Here is an 18924-nt window from a genome sequence, read left to right as displayed (position 1 = left end):
TACTCCTAATTTAAGTAAGGACTTAATCCCACTGGAGAGTAGCAGTATAATTGCCTAGAGTTAGATCTAGTGCTTTGCATTCTGTGCAATTAAATGTATTTTAGAATATAAATTTGCATTTTTTATTAAAAATGTTCCTCTTCAAAATGAAGAAGTACTTTTCCTTGGTTCAACAACTGTCATGGGAGATCAAGTATGGAATCCTGTAAGAAGAATCACTATGAGAAAAGGTCAGCTGCTTTCCAGTACACTGATCAGTCTTCTGTTTTTTTCAAGCCAAAGAAGATACACTGAGCTTGATTTTACGCCCTAAACCAGAAGAAGAAAGATTAGTTGCAAACAGCCTTAAATGCTAAATATAGATAGAGCTCTTCAAGCTCTATAAACTTACTTGATATTATCATCCTGGTCTGCAAACTCCTCATCATTAAAGCCAAATTGATCCACAAAGTTAGCTGTCATCTGCTGGATTTGGTACTCTGAGAAGGCCTGAATAATGGAACGCAAAAAGAGCTATCATAAAGGTGTCCAAAAACATCCAGATAAGCTTTGTTGAAAAAAGGTATTCTAAGGAGGCATTAAAATCATAGAAAACTGAGGAACTTGGAGAATTCATCTAGTTCAAACATTTTTTTCAAGGCAGGACCAATCAGATTTCTATGAGTCTTGGACAGATGCTTCTCTGATCTGCTCTTAAATTCTTCTAATGACAGTTGTGAAATTTTCCTAGGAAATCATTCCTCTGCTTCATTATTCTATTAAAACATCTTTTTTTTTTTTCATTTGTTTGTTTTCCCCTGATATAACACGAAATTTGCTTTATTGCAATTTAACCCCACCATGGACATCAAGAAGGTATTTTTCACTTCTTCTGTATCCCTCTTCCTTGTAGGATGAGGCATATGTCTCCAAAAAATCTTATTTTCTCTCAACTAAGAGGCCCCGATTTCTTTAACTTTTCTTCGTATGTCATGTTCTACACCTCTGATCATTCTCAATGCTATCCTCTAGCTTACCTTTTGTTCACACAAATCACTTCTGAAGTTCAGTGTCTACAACTGGACGCTCACCAAGCAGAATGGAAGAACTACTTCATGTGTCTTTGAGACAACAATCACACACATCACAATGTTTGATCTCCCACAACAGCTTGGGTCTTCTGACTATTTTTCAGCTGGCACCCCAGCATTATCGCACAGGCATTTTTTTTGGTCACATTCTTGCCTACCCATCCATGTCCCACTCTCTATTTCTGAGGAGGATTGTTTCTGCCTCTAAGTAGAAAAAGTCAAGACTTTACAGCAGGTGATGTTATGCAGCTGTGTCCCTGTCTGAAAAGTTCTATGGGCTCCTGTCAATATTTCTATTGATACTTGTTGCAATAAAGGGCAAAATGGAAATCCCTCCCAGGGCCAATATATTTTCCCCTTATTTTTATGAGCTTTGAGCCTTCTACATATCGGCTGAAGAAAAGAAGGATCCTGAGACCTTAGCTACATTCAAGTGAACCTGTTTCTTCTTAAGTTGAGGCTTGCAGATAGGCTTCCTCCCTTGTAAATGAATATATCTTTACTGCTAACATTTTAGTACGGCTCTTCAGGTTTTTAACGGAAGACTGCATAGCTCAAGAGGAAGCAGAACCCTTCTACCAGCTCCAATTCTGCTGCAGGCAGGTGATGCATACTATCTTGTTGGCTGGGAAATATAGCAGTACATTGCAGCTGGCCTACGACATCTGTACTACCCAACCTACCACCATGCAGAAAACCAGGACAAGAGAAAGAAATATGGAGTCTCTCATAGGAATGTGGGAGACATCATGTATTTGGGACTTGGATGCAGTCTGAGCAAAATTCTTTCTGAGACTAGCCTGAAGTCTGCTATGTAAGTAGGTATACTGGAAAAACACAAATCAGCCAAGCACACTAATTAAAATTTAGGAAGCTGATCTGTACTAGGAAGGATTAAGGGTGAATAAGAGAAGCAAGCTCCCCAGGAACAGTGAAGAACACATTGTTAGCTCACCTGCTGGAGAGAAAGTTCATTGGGAAAAGCACTCTCAATGTCTTCATCTTCACTGGAAGAGTGCAGATGATGAGTGCTCACCTGGAAGTACAAAAAAGTAAGCATAAGGGAAAGCTAAAAAAGCTCAAATACTTTCATTCCACACACACAACCAAAGACCACACTCCTCAGAAGGCAGAAACTGTCCCAATGAATAATGCAGTAACATGGATCAGAGTTTACCAAAATGTATCAGAACTGCTGCTGCTTCAAGAACTATTATGGAACGTGTTCTTTACTAACACTCTGCCCTTGTAAGCCTATTGCATAAAATAAAGCAAAAGAAGAAAAAAAAATCAATACCACTATTTTCTATTAAAGAAATTTCAGAAAATAACAGGCCTGATCAGAAAAATCTGAAAAATGCAAAATATCACTATTCTCACCAAATCTACTGTATTCCTCCTGTTTGTTTCCGTCAGCGTCTCTTCTACAAAACTCTCCCATCTCCCTCTGCAATCTTCAGGTAGCTCTGCAACAGAAAGGTCGCCATCAAGATTATCACAGCTCAAGAAGAACGGATCAATGCCAAACGCAAGCATTTAGCCCCAGTGTCTCTCCTGTGTTGGGAACAGTATCTTCATCAAGGGCATTGGTTTTGGGACTATCTGATCCTTAATAAATAAGGTTGAACTCCTTCTAGGATACATTTAACAGAAAATTAACAAAACACACTGAGCTTGCCTGAATATCTCATCTCGCACTGGTTACTTGAATGTCTTTGGGGAGGCATATATACCTGCACATGAACTAAGTAAAGCATGCGTTATATCAGTGCCCTGTAAAATAAATTACATTTCACCTATGACTTTCTAAAAATGGCAAATTCTGCAGAAAAAGGAAAATCTTTCATTAGGCAACCCAGTAAGATACTGTTCTTAACCATTTTGACTCACTCGTGCAATTACAGTAGGCTAAAGATACAAAACTTCTACTACAACTTTCTGAAAATCAGCATACAGGTGACCTAAGTTCTACTTTTTTTTTTTTCCTTTTCTTCCATAGTGATATAATGGAGAGAAATAGCCATGGCTTGTGAAACTTTCAGTCTTTACTAAAATAATTATTCCTTCTCAATTTTAATGCATATATGACAACACACCAAACTACTATAGTACTATTTGATCTATTCATTAGAAACCAAAAAAGGAAACTGAGTTACATTTGTGGCCCTGTTTTACATTAATAGATGCCAACAGAAAATCTTATCTCACACAAAAGTTTATGTGAGATAAAACTAGTTCTCGAAATAAAACGCAGTGAAGTGATGATGGACAAAGCCTGACAGTGTGAATACCTCCGACATAGCAGAGATGTAGGGCCTCTGAGATCATTTACTCTTGTGTCTCTCATCCTCTCAAACAGGTATGACAACAAGCAATTATATGAGCACTACTTATAAACACCACCCTCAAATGCTGTAAATAGACAGTATAGATGTACATAAAAATCCTGATGAAAAAAGCATTCTTTAGGACAAAAAGGATAAAATCAGCCTCTGTTTGCAAAAACAAAGTTACAACAACTTGAACAGGGCTGTATGCTAACAAAGATCAACAGAATTTGGTCAAAATGTCTTTAAGTTAAGGGAACTTGCAATATTTAACCAGGAGTCATTTTCATTATAAAAGGAAGCTTCATGAAATACAAGGCACTAAAAGTATTCCTAAAAGGTCTGCAAAAATCAGTTCATCAAGAAAAAAAATGGAATAGGAAAAGGAGCATATACCTTTAATAAATTCACTAATTTGAGTTTGCATGGGGCCCTTCTCCATATTCTGTACTACAGCGTTGGCTATCCGGGTAAGGTGGCCCATATTGCCTCGCCTCATTCCACCTTCTGCCCTGAAAACAGAAAACAACCAGTAGCAATATAACCAGACACCAAGAATCACAGGGTCATAGAGTCATAAGCAATCTCATAATCTAGAAATGCTAAGAGTTCCCTGCTGCTGCAGTAGTTTGACATTTGCAAGCATTACTATAAACAGGGTTAATAGAAAATATACTGCAGCACAGAATCAGCAGGAACGCTCCCTATCCATGCAGGCAGGGCAGAGGATGCGTTTACCTATAACAAACGAACCCTTCTGCATTTTTCCATGTATTGAGAGGGAAGAGACTGCTCATCGAGTCCTGAATGCACTAGGTATTCTTTATAACTGCCTTAAATCTTAAGCTAATCAGGTACGACAGAAGATTAGTATAGAAATAAATAATCTCATTATAATTTCCACTAAAGAAAACATACAACAATAAGAAGAATTTAAATCACTGCTACTGAAAAAGCTTTAGAGTTTTACTTGCAATTGAAATATTTAGCAGGTGAATTTGAGAGGACAAAAGAGACTAATCTACAACCATGGGATTTTCCCCTTACAAAAAATATAAGAGGCCAAAACTAAGTCCAAACAGCCACTAAGTCACTTTTCGTCGAATCTCCATTGCATCTCCTTCACTGGATAGCAAAGAAGCAATCTGAAAATCATGGGACGAAAAGCCTGAGCTAATTCTGCTTTCCACAGTAAGCAAACAAGAACTGATGAGTTTGGGGAATAAAAATATGAACTCTAGCAGTAAGAAATTTTGTAGTAACGTATTTAGAGACAGCATTCCTGCTTTTAAACTGGCAGGTGCTGAAAGTAAGCCCAGACAAAATTCACACATACAGTGCTATTAGTCATTGTAATATTATGCACTTTAAAGTGTCCCAAATACTGAAGTTTAATTCATAAATGATTATTTGTTGATGTAGCACAAGGAGTACGCAAGATTGACTCAACCACAAATGCAATTGGTGGGTCAGAATCAAAGCAAATGGGGAAAAAAAAAACCTCACAAACAGGATGATAAGAAGTTTCCACCTGATGTTACTGAGTCTCCGGCTGTAAAGCAAAGCTTTCTTTCGCAGATACTAACAGAGCCAACACATAACAGCAATGCATTTTTCCTTGTGGGTAGGGGAAGGCAGTAAATTAGAATACATCAGAGCTGATTTTGAGCTGGTGTGCTGTGCTCATGTAAATTCTTCCCTATTGTTGCTCTGGGAATTTGGGTGTAATGCTACTAAAAAGCAGGTAGGAGTGGTAGAATACAGCAAATAATGTCAGCTTCTCCTAAAAACATGGAGTTACAGCTAATTGTTTAAGCTTTTTTATGACCTTCCCTTGAAAAGTGCAACAACCGCCTCCTGAATCTTTAGAAGAGTAAGTTTGTACTGAAATGATCTTGTGCTGTCCCCTAATGTTAGGGTAGATCATATGCAGGTGAGGCAACTAGACGGTTTGGGGGCAGGGGGTGGACCCTTACCACTCCACCAAAAAGCAGAATACAGGCATACCTCGTTTTATTGCACTTTGCAGATATTGCGTTTTTTACAAATGGAAGGTTTGTGGCAACCCTGTGTCGAGCAAGTCTATCGGCACCATTTTTCCAACAGCATGTGCTCACTTCATGTCTCTGTGTCACATTTTGCACATAGTTTTTTTAGACATAATGCTATTGTACACATAGAGTACAGTATAGTGTAAACGTAACTTTTATATGCACTGGAAAACCAAAAAATTCGTGTGACTCGCTTCATTGTGATACTCGCTTTATGGCAGTGGTCTGGAACCAAGCCCACAATATCTCCGAGGTATGCCTGTACAAAGCTAATGCAGACTGTAACTGTAAATACCATATGTCCTTTAATAAGGACAGCACTTTAACTAGCACCCCAAATCTAGGATTTAAAACTACGCAAATACAATTAACACCTGTAAATGTGTTTCCAATGCTAAGCCACAGCCTTTTGCATAAAGACTTGTGATAGTTTTTTTATACTCCAACTCAATAGGACAGCAAATATGCAAAATTAACTTCTATTTCAACACTTTATTAATAGCCTTTATCAACCATACCACAAATGGTGGTTACTACATTTACATGAAGAAGGCGGCAAACAAAGATGTGCTACCGGTAGCTTTGTAAACTACCATTTACTACAAACTCATACTGATGACCAGACTTTATTTATTTTAAATTCTAATTACTTAGGCAGATCAAATGGACTGAAATAAAAGAATATGTTGGTCACCTAGAAGGTAAGCTGCAGTAGTTACAAAGTCCTTTATGAAAAATATACAGAATACCTAAAACCAAGAGAACTCAAAGAGAAATTCCACGTTCCAACAGGAAAATATACTTCCAGAATTCTCTCTGCTGCTTTTTTAAATCCCCAAGCTCTTGAATCTTTTGCCCTGGAGCTCTTAGTGCTTCACTCCTTCTCCTCATTCAGCGCATACCATAATCTTCATATAACTTCAAATTTCTTAAAGCACACCATCTGAGATACCTCTCTGTTAACTAAAAATATATATTTTTAGACATTAAAATTCTTCTCAGTTTGGAGACTGGAGCTGTGTATGGCATAAAATATGTCTGAACTCTAGTTCCTATCTAATTGAAGTGAGAAAACTCTTACATGGGAACCGTAATGTTTCTTTGTTACCTACAAAATTGTACACAACGACAGTTGTGCAATGAAACTATCAGCAAAATTTGTTGTCATCAGCCCAATGGATTGCAGGAGGTAAAAAACCCAATATGGCCTGATAGTAAGCCTAAAATAATCAGAGTGGGACGATACAGCACTTTGGAGCTACAGAGAGCTAGAAACAGTGACGAAAGACAAAAACATTTAGATGGATAAAGAAACAGGAGCCTAGATAAAACTTTCACTTGAATCCGTTTTTTAAATGATTTAGTTCTTATTATCAGCCTGATATCTAAGTATTTTATAAAGTTAGAATATTAAATGAGCAATCTGGAGCAAAAACGTTCGTCAGCCTGAATTTCCATATTGTTGCTCACTCTAGGGAGAAAATGATTGTGCATTTATGGAAAAAAGTAAAATGTTAATATGCAATATAAAATTTCTTGAGAAAGCAAGAAAGAAGCTTATTGTGCATTTGAGCTGAGACATTATAAACATTAATTTTTTTTCCATGCTTGGGAGTATTTTAATTATATGCCAGTTTGGTAAATTTGTTTTTTAACATGCAAATAATCCAAATTCCAAATCATTTAAGACACCATTAAATTGTAAATTATTCAAATAAATTAAAGAATATTTCAAGGGAATATTCAAAATCTGCAGCCCTAGAACAATAGCATTCTGAACCCCAAATCTCTTACTGTATTTTGTCATTGGCTTCCCAGGCATCCAATATCCTTTGCACTAGGCAGCATTTCTGGAACAGCTAGAGAAAAACAAGAAATAGAAAGAACATTTCAAAAGTTTGCCAAAGAAAGACTCATGCCTTAGAAAGCCTGTACTGAACTACAGTTACTTTTGTTCATTCCTTCACTGCTACTGAACAAAAACTTAAAAGTTCAGCACCAGAGGTTCTTGAGCTGCTTTCTCAAAATTTTTCTCAGAGGATCCATGGAAAACAGCAACACTTTTAAACATCTTCAGCCTGCTTTTGGGGCTTCACAAGATCAGTAATGCAAAACATTGTTGTGATTTTACAAACATTACAAAAACTTTTCACCATGAGGTCCACAATGCAGGAACTAAAAGCTAGTTACCTAATTACAGTTATTATGATTTTTCTTTTTTTTTGTTCTAAGTTTACATGCATCTTTACTAAAAAAAATGAATAAAAATGGATTCATAAGCTCATTAAATGAGATCTGATAGTACGTTTCTTTTGTAATGGAATGAACAAATCAAATGTACAAAAGCAAATATACTTCCATCCAGAACTGGAAGAACCAAGTAATGTCTATAGACAGTTTTAGATAAATTCCATTCTTCTGAACAGCTGGTCATAAAATTTTCTTGTTAATGCAAATTCAGACCGAATCAATCCATCTAAAGTTCTCAGGTGACATGACCAGACTTACATGAGTCACCATGATATTTTCAGTATTGTTTTCTGGGGTCTCCAGGCTCTCTGTGGCCACATTTCCATTCAGCACCTCTTCTTTGCCTTCTAGGTCATTAGTAGTAGTTTTTCCCTCTTGTACAGAGTGTGAGAGAATAGCTGCTATGGACAATTCCACTTGGAAATGCAAAAAGTTATTCCATGTGTATTTAAAAAATAAGTCCTGGAACAAAATGAGAAACAGAAAAAAATCCACTCTATGACACATCTTCCCATTTTTAACAACCTGATGAAATAAAAACACAGCCCCATTAATTGATTAATGAACGACTGCACTAAGACAGCTCTTCACTTATACGGCACAATGTCCAAGTCCTGTACTTGAAGGTACTCAGTTTTCTCAGCTCTGATACACACTCTCCTATAAACTGAGCACACTGGTAATACTCTGATAGACTGCTAGAGCTCACAGCATGGATACCTTAAACAAATATATTACCTATTCTGGGGCTGCATTAGTTATATGAAAAATATTACCTAAATCATTTATAAGCCCAAAAATAATAATTTTCTGAAAGACTGTCCTGATTATAGTGGCAGTTTTCAGGACATGTCCTTGTTCATGGTTAGACATAAAGATCTGCTCTCAGTATTGTCAGATCTGTCTCCACAACACATCTGAGCTTTCTCAATAACAGGACTACTTTACATACACACTACTAAACTACTGTAAGAATAAATTTGAAGCATGAGGTTCATTTCAACATACTAAGCAACTGTAATTGCATTTTAATGCATTTTAATGCATTAAAAGCATTTTAGGGAAATAATTAGGTACCGGCACACATGAAACATACTCCCTTACACTGAAAAGATCAAAGAGAAAGCAAAAAGATTTTCAATTTAAAGTTATACCTTCTTTCACAGTATGTCACACTATGTTACTCACAAGTAATAAGTTCATGGTACTGAGTCTGCATAGTTCCTGATTAATACTGGGAGTGTTTGTGTGAAGCAGAGCAGCTATTAGTCGAGATCCATGAAGACGAGCATTCCCCAGTGGCTCCTCCAAGACACCAATTGTAGTTAGGATTGCTGTTTTCTACCAGAGAAACAGATATTGAGTGCCTCAACAAGGTCAACGTTTCCTTTAGTGTTGACTAAACCCAAACCCAACTTGTTAATTTTCTCACATCAACACTCCCTGCAGGTAAACCTGTGTCCTCGCACTACAGGTAGAGGCATCTCACAACTGCTGCTACAATGCATCATACTTCCAAAATTGAAGACTGAAGTCAAAATATCCATTAGGCTAACTAAAAGTTTCTGTCTCTTCCTTCCCCAACCATCTCTACACAAGCCACCAGCCACAACGCGTCTTGGTTTTCTCATATATGGTGTGCTTGCTCTCAGTGCCTCTTGCTTGGTTCCTAAGCACTTGAATCACAAACTTTAAGCTTGGATTTTTCTTCAGGGATATAATTTAGAGCTTGACTGTTCCAGCATGCAGTGCTTTCAGAAAATATCCAGGAAGCCTCCATATAAAGAAAGGGAAGCTCTGGAATGCAGTCAGCAGCCTTTTTGCTCCAAGAAAAGGCTGAGATGCTTTACCTTGGGAGGGCTGAGCAGCAGCTGGTGGAAATCCTTTAGCCTTGGTTCAATACCGTATAAAATGCTGCTATTGACAGTGTAAGACCTTTCAAATCCCTGAGTGTATGAGTCCATCAGTCCTTCCACCCTGCAAAGAAGAAAAGGACAACAGTTAAGATTTGACAAAATCTTAAAATGGTCCCCAGTCACACTGTTTCTGTTGGCCATTTTCTCTTGAAAAATAATTGTGAATATGAAAAATAATCATTTACAGCCACTAAGGATATTTACATAAGTATTATATTATTTACAAGATTATATTTACATAATCAAAACTGTGAATGAGATAGAGTGGGAAGACAGAGAATAAACTGCACAGCTGAGCGAAAATGGCAAAGAAATCACTGAAGTTCCTCATGGTTTTTAAAGCTTCACAAATAACTGAGGAGTAAGTTGCAACAGCGAGTGTTAATTATAAACATTTGTTAAAAAAACAACCTTCCCTAAGTGTTCAGAAAGATGTACATGAAAAAAACCAAGGGCAGATGTAGCCATGCTCATAGTCATACCTCTTTCTTTATCAGTAAGCAGTAAATTACAACTATTATTATTCCCTTTCAACAACAGAGTCTTACACTGGAATTAAAACAAAACAAAACGAAACAACAACTTTCATTCCAATAACAGCAGAAAGCCAGAAATGGGCTAGATAGGAAAACTTAAGCCTTTACCCTCATAAATCTTCAGAGATCCTGGGGACAAGACACAGTAGAATTAGTATCTCAACTTTTCAGTTTTAACTCTGTACATTATTTTCTGATTAGTAACTGGTTGTGTGTCCAGTGCCACATTCTGTCTTTTTCTTTCCAGTACCATTTTCTAATCTTCCATTGCCTTCTTCATTCTTCCTTATTTTCTCCTTTTTTTTTTTTTTTTTTTAGAAAGGGAGGGAGACTTTCAATGTCTCACTTCCTCCCCACAATTCTCTTTTGCCTTTTCTCTCCTCTATCTCCCAAAAAAGAAATAAAAAGGGGATATAGTTTAAAGAAACAAAATTTAAACTATACAGTCACATACACATCATCATACAGATTGTGCATGCTACACTATTTTCTCTCACATTCTGCATATATTTTGCTGACAAGACGAGACTTTCCTATACATGTGCAAGAGAACTAGAGGAGCACACAGAATGGCCAAGCTGCTACCTGACTGTCATGAAGTACAGCTACTGCATCAACAAAAAGGAAACCGCTTTTCTTGTACTTATTTCCAGACAGCACTTCACACTAGAGTAAAAATTTTATTTTTTTGCCCAAGTAAAACTAGATTTGAGTACCTAAAATTGTTCTTGTTGGGAAGAAAGTGGTAACTTACCCAGAGCGCCTTGTTTCCAGCAATGTTAAAAGAACTTGTGTTCCATTCACTATGCAATTTTCAGTCTGTTCTCCATCAAACATGTTCTTCAGGAGTTGCTCCACACATTCCTGCCTATTGATCAACACAGACACACATTAGTGGTATTAAAATAAAAAATATTTTGCAGCTGTTTTAATCACAAAAAAATCGTTTCTGGATTTTCTGGAAAAAAGGCTGCATTTTTTTCTCTGCAGAAAAAATAAAGACATTCCTCTCTAAAAAGCCTCCTATGACAAGAATGGAGCTACACTAGGTTTAAGAACTTGCTCACTCATCACTAAGGCAATACTGGGTTATAAACACATAGACTCCAAACCAAAAAGTGGTTCTCTCATATTAACAGGATATGCCTCTTGATTATAAATTGGAAGGGAACCAAAGTGTTAACTCAGTCTATTCAATTTTTTAAAGACAATATGAAGCTATTAACTCATAGTCTAAAATTATCCATCAGAGTCCCAGAAAAAAGGTAACAAATGTAAGCTTGGCCTTATCTTTGCCACTTTCATTATAAGTCCCAGGATCTGGAAACAGAAGCCAACAAGTGTGAATTGTAAATAATATGCACGTTTTCCATAGTCCTGGAAAAGTTTTAATCGATTCACCATCTCTTGGAGGCCTTAACCAAGACAAGACACCCTCCAAACACTGCAAGATTTGGGGCAGGTGGAGGGATCACCAAGTGAAGCTTTGAAGACTGCTGGAGTCAGAATAAATAATGATAATGGTCCTTTCTAGCATTAAAAATAGTTTTGACACTCAGACCTTTAGAAGTTATGAATAAACAACACAAAGGTAACTGCCTACTTTTTTCTCTGCAATCTGCTATGCAAAATGAATAAAACAGAAGCAATATGAGGTTTGGGCTGGCACTGTTACTCATCAGCAGTTACTTGACTGCAGCAGTACCTACTTCCACCTCTATATTCCAATTCTTTTCCCATGCTGATTCTGCAGATGTAACTGGAAGTTCTCCAAAACCCAGTACACAGTAAGTGCCTTTCTCACCTTGTGAAGTCACACGTTCAGCTAAAAGCAGTACTATTCAGTTCAGATAGACTAACTTTTACTATTTTCTAATAGTTGAAAATTTTTCCTTTACATTTGTATAAATAAAATATGAGATAAAATGTAAAAATACATGAATAAAATAGGAGATTAAATTATTTTAATAAAGAGCATCTAAATATATTCCATCAGCATAGAGGCAGTGTCAGGAAAATAAAATAGTTTACAGTGACTAACAAAACTCACTTTTGCTGCATACAGTTAATCTGAAACAAACTGTTGCAGATGGTTTAGGCAAACAGTTACTGAAAATCAAGATTTGATATTTACTCTGTAAGCCTCGTCACGGGTCCTTCCTGCAGCATTTACTGATCATTAATTCGTGATTCACAGATAAAAACATTATCCAAATATCAAAAAGTTTACCAGTACTACACAGAAGAACTGGATGAGAAAAGTAATGAGATATGTAACAGCTACAGATCATCAGCAGAAAGATAAGTAGTACAAAAAACCACTCCTGTTCAAAATAATTTTTCTTAAAAACAGTGAAGTGATATAACAACCTTTAGAAATGCTTTTTGGAAGTACAAAAATATAATTTTTATTTTTTCCATGGACGTTACAGGTAGTGCCTAAAAAAAAGTGAATACAAAGAATACAATGGAAGTGGGGGAAGGCTGGGAGGGGACAGAAAGAGAAGAGGAAGGAAGAAGCTGAAGAGCATCCCAGTAAAGCATGAGCCAAACTTCAAATTTCAGCTTTGTAAAGCTCTAGCAAGGAAACTTAATTCATAACATCAGTGTCACAGAGGCTCTCATGAAAGACCACAGGTACAAAAGAACAAGGGTATGAAAGACCATGGGTACCAACCTTCTGCCCCAAGCGTAGCAGATTCCGTACCCCTCTCTTAAACTAGTAAAAAAGTCTTTGCAGGATGAGCTCTCCATGGCCTACCCCACCTCATACCACAGTGAACCACCGCACTTGTTAAAGGGCCTGGACTTTGCAGGTGAAGTAACCAAGCAAGAGGCTCGTCTCCAAATTTTAAAGGGCTCAAACTTGAATGAGGCCTGATGAAATGCTGAAGGTTCCAAGGATCAGGGATGCAATCTACACTAAACACCCCGCATTGCACTAAACTATCGATAAGAAAATATTATGGTAGGCTATGGGATAAAAGGCCAGATCTCCTTTATTTCTGCAGGAGCAGTAAGGGAAATGAAGCATTTAAGAAAGAGCGCTTCCTTACAAGGGGGAGGCTTATATGTTGCGCACCTGGAAGATCCTGCACACATCTCCAAAGACTGGAGCTTTTCAAAGTTTGTGAGCAGCACAACAGCTCCACTATTTACATCCTGTCTTCACCTGCACACACTGTTTCCTGCTGATTCCCGACAGAGGAATATGATGCCCCTAGTACTCACGCTTATGAACTGACAGCTCGGAAATGGCAGAAAATAACAGCACTGTCACACAAAATAAGAAAATTATGTGTTAACAAAAACACATAAAAGAGGAATGTTAAGCCCTATTTAGAGACAGCTATACATACTTTAACATTCATTTCACCTACTGCAATTCTTTTCTTTTATCCCTTTTCTGTCAAAAGATTCCTTTAGGCCTAAAAGAACATTTTTATTTTTAATCTCACATTGAATATCCAGTCAATACTTTTAGGTTTGAGGCAAATAAAGGAAGTGGAAACATGCTAAAGCAAGCAATTTAAAGCTGAATTACAAAGAACAATGAAATAATGCCAAGGGAATGGAGTAAACTTGAAAAATCAACATTTTCTGGTGTACATCGTATGTTTAACTTTATTTGGGAAGTAAATCCTACCAAAAAAACTGCGTGAAAGTGCAATTTTCTTATCAACATATTCCTTCAAAAATATTAGAGAAGTTAGCTCTAGATTAAAAAAAAAACCCTTAAAATGAAAGGAGTTATTGAGAGTTTCACCGCAAGCTGTCTGGATGTACAAGAGCAAGTTCTGAAAAGAAGTACTGAGCAACAGTAGCTGGGATCACAAGCACAACGTTATATCTCTTTTTTCAAGAAAACACTTTCTATCAAAGGTATTTTAAAAAACCCAAATCCTATAAATGTTACTTTTGCAGGCTATACACTAGTACCACTTTATTACTAGATTAAGTCTAGCGATATGCACATGTCCTTTTCTAGCGGCTATCGCACAAAGCACAGCACCTATCAGGTATACCAACAGTCCAAGAGAAAGGTCTCCACTGTGTTCATAAAGATCTGTACTCGCTTAACAACACAACACACCAACAGCTTGTGTCTTTGGAGAGCTAACAGCAAATGACAATATTAGTTGCTAATTTAGCAACAGTCATAAGTACCGAAAAGTACTTACGATTCCAGTGCTGTGAGAAGTGGATCAGGCTCAGGTACCTCCTGGAGTTGATTGCTCTGGTCTCTGCTCAACCTTATGATATCACACAGGGTCTGGGAAGCATTTGATTGCCTCTGTAAACGACAAAATAGAGCACATGTCAGTGCTAACTTCTCAGCCCGGCTCATCCTGCCTTTCAGAGAAAATTTAACAGCTGGGAATGCAAGAAACTGAATAAGCGAGCGTTTTTAGTACAAGTGCTACCATGCTCTAGATTATTCATCCTTATGCTTCTAATAATTCACATCAGCTTAATAATTAACAGATTCTTAAATCAAAGAGAGGGTCTTTCTGAACTTCTCAGTTAAATGCAATTAAAGATTGCAGAAAGTGAGGATGGTCTTTTTTAACTTTCTGACCAAGTGTGTTAACTTGTGCATTTAAAATACAAATATTTCATTCTTGCTTATCACTACTCAGGAGGTTCCTTCCATGAATAAAAATAAATTGCTTGATAAAACCATTTAAAATTTAATTATAAGGTATTAAAAAGCTTTAAAGTAGCATTTCGATAATTAAATAAACTCAGCGTAGCTATTAATCAAAAACTCTCTCTAGCTACTATATCTATAGGGTCTAATGCTGTAATTCAGCATTTATCCATAAGACAGCATTGCTAGACACACAAAACAGCATGCTACTTCCTATTTTTTCTCTCAAAAGGGCAATTTTTCCTGTGATAAGCCAAGGGAATCATAATATTAGCATTAACAAAAGAATAATGTGTAATCAAGTTCACTTTGCTGTTGGCAATCACAGGAATCTTTTAACAAATGCCCCATCTTCATCTAAATCACAGCAAGCCAGATAGGGATATCAACACTTTTCATCGCGTTTTTCCTGCTCTGCATCAGGAATGGCAGTCGATACCCAACTGTGAGATGCTAGTGTAGGAAACCGAATTCCAGAACTAGAGGTCTGGGCTTGGATGTTTTGTGACAATTATTAAAAGGAAAAAAAAAAAAAGAGAGAGAGAGAGAGAGAGCATTTGTATGATTTAATATTCAGCATGTCATTTTTCATAGGCTCAGAGAATTGCATCTTGTAGATGTAACCAAATACTTATTCACTTATGGTCTAAGAAGAACTGAAGGTTACAGCGAACTAGTTAAATTATGAAGTTATTTAATAGCCTGTTTCAAATAGCATGTTCCTTCTTAAAATCAGGTAAATTAACACTGACTGTAGATACCATGACAAATTCATTCAACATCAAAATGAAATAAGAAATTGGTAGCAAAATGAGTCAAAACCAAATCAAAAATAAAACAAAACATTTTGGTACTAGGCTTAGCAACCAAAGGACAGGATGTCCATACAAATCATCCCTCATTATCACCTTCCATAAGTCACCTTGATATTATTCAAAGAGATGGAGATAGACTCTTCTGGACCTTACAAGAGCCACTGCCCACAAACACAGAACTCAATTTTGTCATACTCACGTCCTCATCCTGGCTTGAATGGATCAGTTCCACAAGTCTCTGAATAATTTTTGCTTCATTAAGCCACTGGAGGGAAAGGAAAGAAAAGCAAAAGAAAATCCTTGTTTGATATCACAGAATTCAAAACAAGAGGATCTTCGGGAAGCTTTACAAAATAGACTTTTCAAGAAGGGAAAGTCCTTTCCCTCTATTTCATAACCAAAGTCACAGGCTATATACAATTTCCCCTAGGAACAGAGATAGATGTATTTTAATTTGCATCAGTAAGTGCACCATGCTCATGAACCTAAAGATTTAAATACCTTCAGAAAACACAGAATAGATAAGTTATGAATAATGTCCTATCCGAAGTAGCATGAGCATAACTATCAACATGTTTTTCTCCTGCCATTTCCCATTCTTATAGTCCTACTACTCTTTACACTGAGGAATTTTTTTAGACTTTCAGATGACATAAGTGCTAATTATACCTTGTCTCCTTGCTTTAGTTCCAACTTCGGACTACTGCCCTCTCTTAATGCAAGCTATCACTTTATCTCCCCTCCCTGACCGTATGCAAAGAATGCCATCTGCAATCAATACATTCAAATTTCTCCCTTTCCAGCTTCACCTACAAGCTCAGCTTCTTATTTCAATAAAACCATTTCCGTTCAAGTTTTTAGGGTCTTCATCCAAAGCAAATGGCTAGATGTCTAACACCACATGACTGCACTTGCTTTTGAAATGACTGACCAAACCTTAACTAAAGTGGAAAAAGATTTTGGAAGTTTCTGTAATGATCTTCTATCACTCTTCAGATGAGTCATGGGGAAAATTAAAAAGTTTCCTGCCTTCCACCGCTTCTTTATAAGAAGGCTCTACGCATATCTTCTCCCCTTGAACACTCACTTTTTATGTTATCTATTCACATGATTCAGCTACAATTTTATGTTGACTCTTCACTAGCTTTGCTCTAATAACCTTCCTACAGATCTCATCCTGTCCTCACCAATGCCACGTTGAATATGACCTGTGACTTAAAACAGGACAAAAATCCTGTTTGCCAGGATCACCATTTTTAGCGGCTTTTGCCATCAACAACACTGCTGTTTTCCTACTTAGACAGAAATTTCTGACTCTGTCTCCTTTCTGGAGTTCCATATCATTGCAAAAATGCTAATGTTGTCCAAAAATCTTTCCAGCATACAGCTGGTAACCCAGTATTTCATTCAAGACCATATTTTCAGATCTGACTTCTATAACCTCTTCTTCCTGATACCCAGTTTACCCGAAAGTCCAAAAGACTGAGCTTCTAAGGCAATCTTCCTGACCAATCTTTCTACCGACCTGTCTCTTCAGGTTCTTCCACTGGTTTCTATTTTTCTGGGATCAAAATTAAATTTCTGAACCTTCTTCTCAGGTCCATGAAAGCGCAGTTGATCCCCACTTGATCTATGTCTCAACACATCAGTCTTGCCACCTCCATTCCACTAACAAAGCAACAATCCATTGCTTATTTGTTTATTTATTCTACAAGAATCTGTTCTCATTTCCCTGTATTTGGGTAAGACTACTGAAATCCTCCTTTCAAATCCTAAGATTCAGTCTTCTGATGATAGTTAAGGTAGATGTCAGTTGGCAATTTGCCAAAAGAGCTTCATCAAGATTAATTAATATCTCTTCATTTATATGTTCTAAAGAACAGCTGCTGAAATCCATCAGTTGTGCCTACTGGCAGTCTCTGTAACAATAACATTATCCATCCCTCCTTCCCCTTTGTGTGTGCTATATTTGCATGTTTCGTCTTTTCGTAATCAGTTCTACACCCCATGTTTGCACAGCACTATGACTACAAACCCAGATTTTGACTGCAACCCCTGGATATTCCCACAGTATCAATACACTGAATAGTATTAATAACAAAAAATTATATCCATTTTTACCTGCAAGTTTCCTTACTTCAAATAATAAGGCCCATAGATATGTTGTAGTGGGTACTTCATCCTATTTGCTATTTCAGGCACAACTGGACTTGCCAATCACTGTCAGCAAAGGAACATTTTACCTACAGAAGTTCCACCTACGCTTACGACTTCCACAGTCCAGAATAAAACAACATATTGAGTTAGACACTCCTGCATTAAGTGCATTTTCTTTCTACTGCAGAGTACAGTAAATTAAATTCCAAACCTTCATTGTAGTTTCAACTTTACTCTGTTTCAACATTTTTTTTTTTTTCACCTGGAGTGGTTGGTCCTATTAATTAAAAACATAAGTTAAATGGCAAGCATGGCTAAGAAGTTTTGTTCCTTGTGCCTAGACTGTCATAACAATGTGTTCCGGAGGGAAGTGGATGGCCGCAGAAAGGGACTAAAGAGAGGAAGCATGATCATCCATCTGAACGCAGAAACTACTGTTCTTGGAAACTGAGAGACACAGAAAATGTAATTTAAAAGTGAAAAAAACAACTGAAATAATCTGTTAAGATCAGCAGAGCAATACCAAAATGTATTGAATTAAGAGGCTAATGTGTAAGAGATGGACTTTAATATTCACAAGAAAAGGAATAATCTTTAATTTACTCCTCCAAGACAATTGCAAGGCCCTACCTATCTGGACTGAAGTACAATACTGTTGCCTCAGCACCTCCCTTAAGAGAAGATTCACACTTGAGATACAGACTCCACTGACTACATGCAGCTCAGCAGGGTAAGTGATACATTTGCAAGGAACTGATGGACAGACAACTTGTGCCTGTGTTCAACCTGACTTATTCTACAGAAGAAGGAAGACTGCAGCAAACAGGACCAGCAAGCAGGAATTAGGCAGTTTATGTAGCAGCTGTTTGCCAACAAAGCCAGGCTTCCGCTTCATTTGCCGCTTCATGATTAGGGAGTGTTAGACTTATAACCAACTGCTGCTGAGGAACACCAGCATAACTGTTGTTCAGGCACAACAGAAAAAAGCGGGGCATGGCAAACTGGTCCACACAAACAGGGACCTGGCAGTGAGCGTGACCCAGCACCAGTCCCAAGCACCTGCTGAGGTGACTATATCTGGCACATGGGTGGCCTCAACCCAGGCGGAGCTCCTGAGAGAGAACATGGCCAACCAGGTCTCAGGCAGCAGG

At 37.4% G+C, this 18924-nt stretch overlaps 1 protein-coding gene across 3 annotated transcripts in view; it reads right to left on the bottom strand.

Moving 5' to 3' along the window:
- The window catches only part of PPP6R2 (protein phosphatase 6 regulatory subunit 2), a 111039-nt gene that overhangs the window by 31911 nt on the left and 60204 nt on the right, over positions 1–18924 (bottom strand). For all 3 annotated transcript variants that reach the window (XM_067317620.1, XM_067317621.1, XM_067317619.1), the window contains 11 exons: positions 15816–15881; positions 14332–14444; positions 10905–11018; positions 9549–9675; positions 8887–9039; positions 7957–8160; positions 7243–7307; positions 3794–3909; positions 2451–2536; positions 2026–2106; positions 392–489 (listed from right to left, as the gene is read on the bottom strand). In XM_067317620.1, the coding sequence (XP_067173721.1) occupies positions 392–489; positions 2026–2106; positions 2451–2536; positions 3794–3909; positions 7243–7307; positions 7957–8160; positions 8887–9039; positions 9549–9675; positions 10905–11018; positions 14332–14444; positions 15816–15881 (1223 nt within the window). The remainder of the gene's footprint in view (positions 1–391; positions 490–2025; positions 2107–2450; positions 2537–3793; positions 3910–7242; positions 7308–7956; positions 8161–8886; positions 9040–9548; positions 9676–10904; positions 11019–14331; positions 14445–15815; positions 15882–18924) is intronic.

Source organism: Apteryx mantelli, chromosome 1 (assembly GCF_036417845.1).
Source record: "Apteryx mantelli isolate bAptMan1 chromosome 1, bAptMan1.hap1, whole genome shotgun sequence".
NCBI lineage: Eukaryota > Metazoa > Chordata > Aves > Apterygiformes > Apterygidae > Apteryx > Apteryx mantelli.
This window is presented reverse-complemented; position numbering and strand designations above follow the sequence as displayed.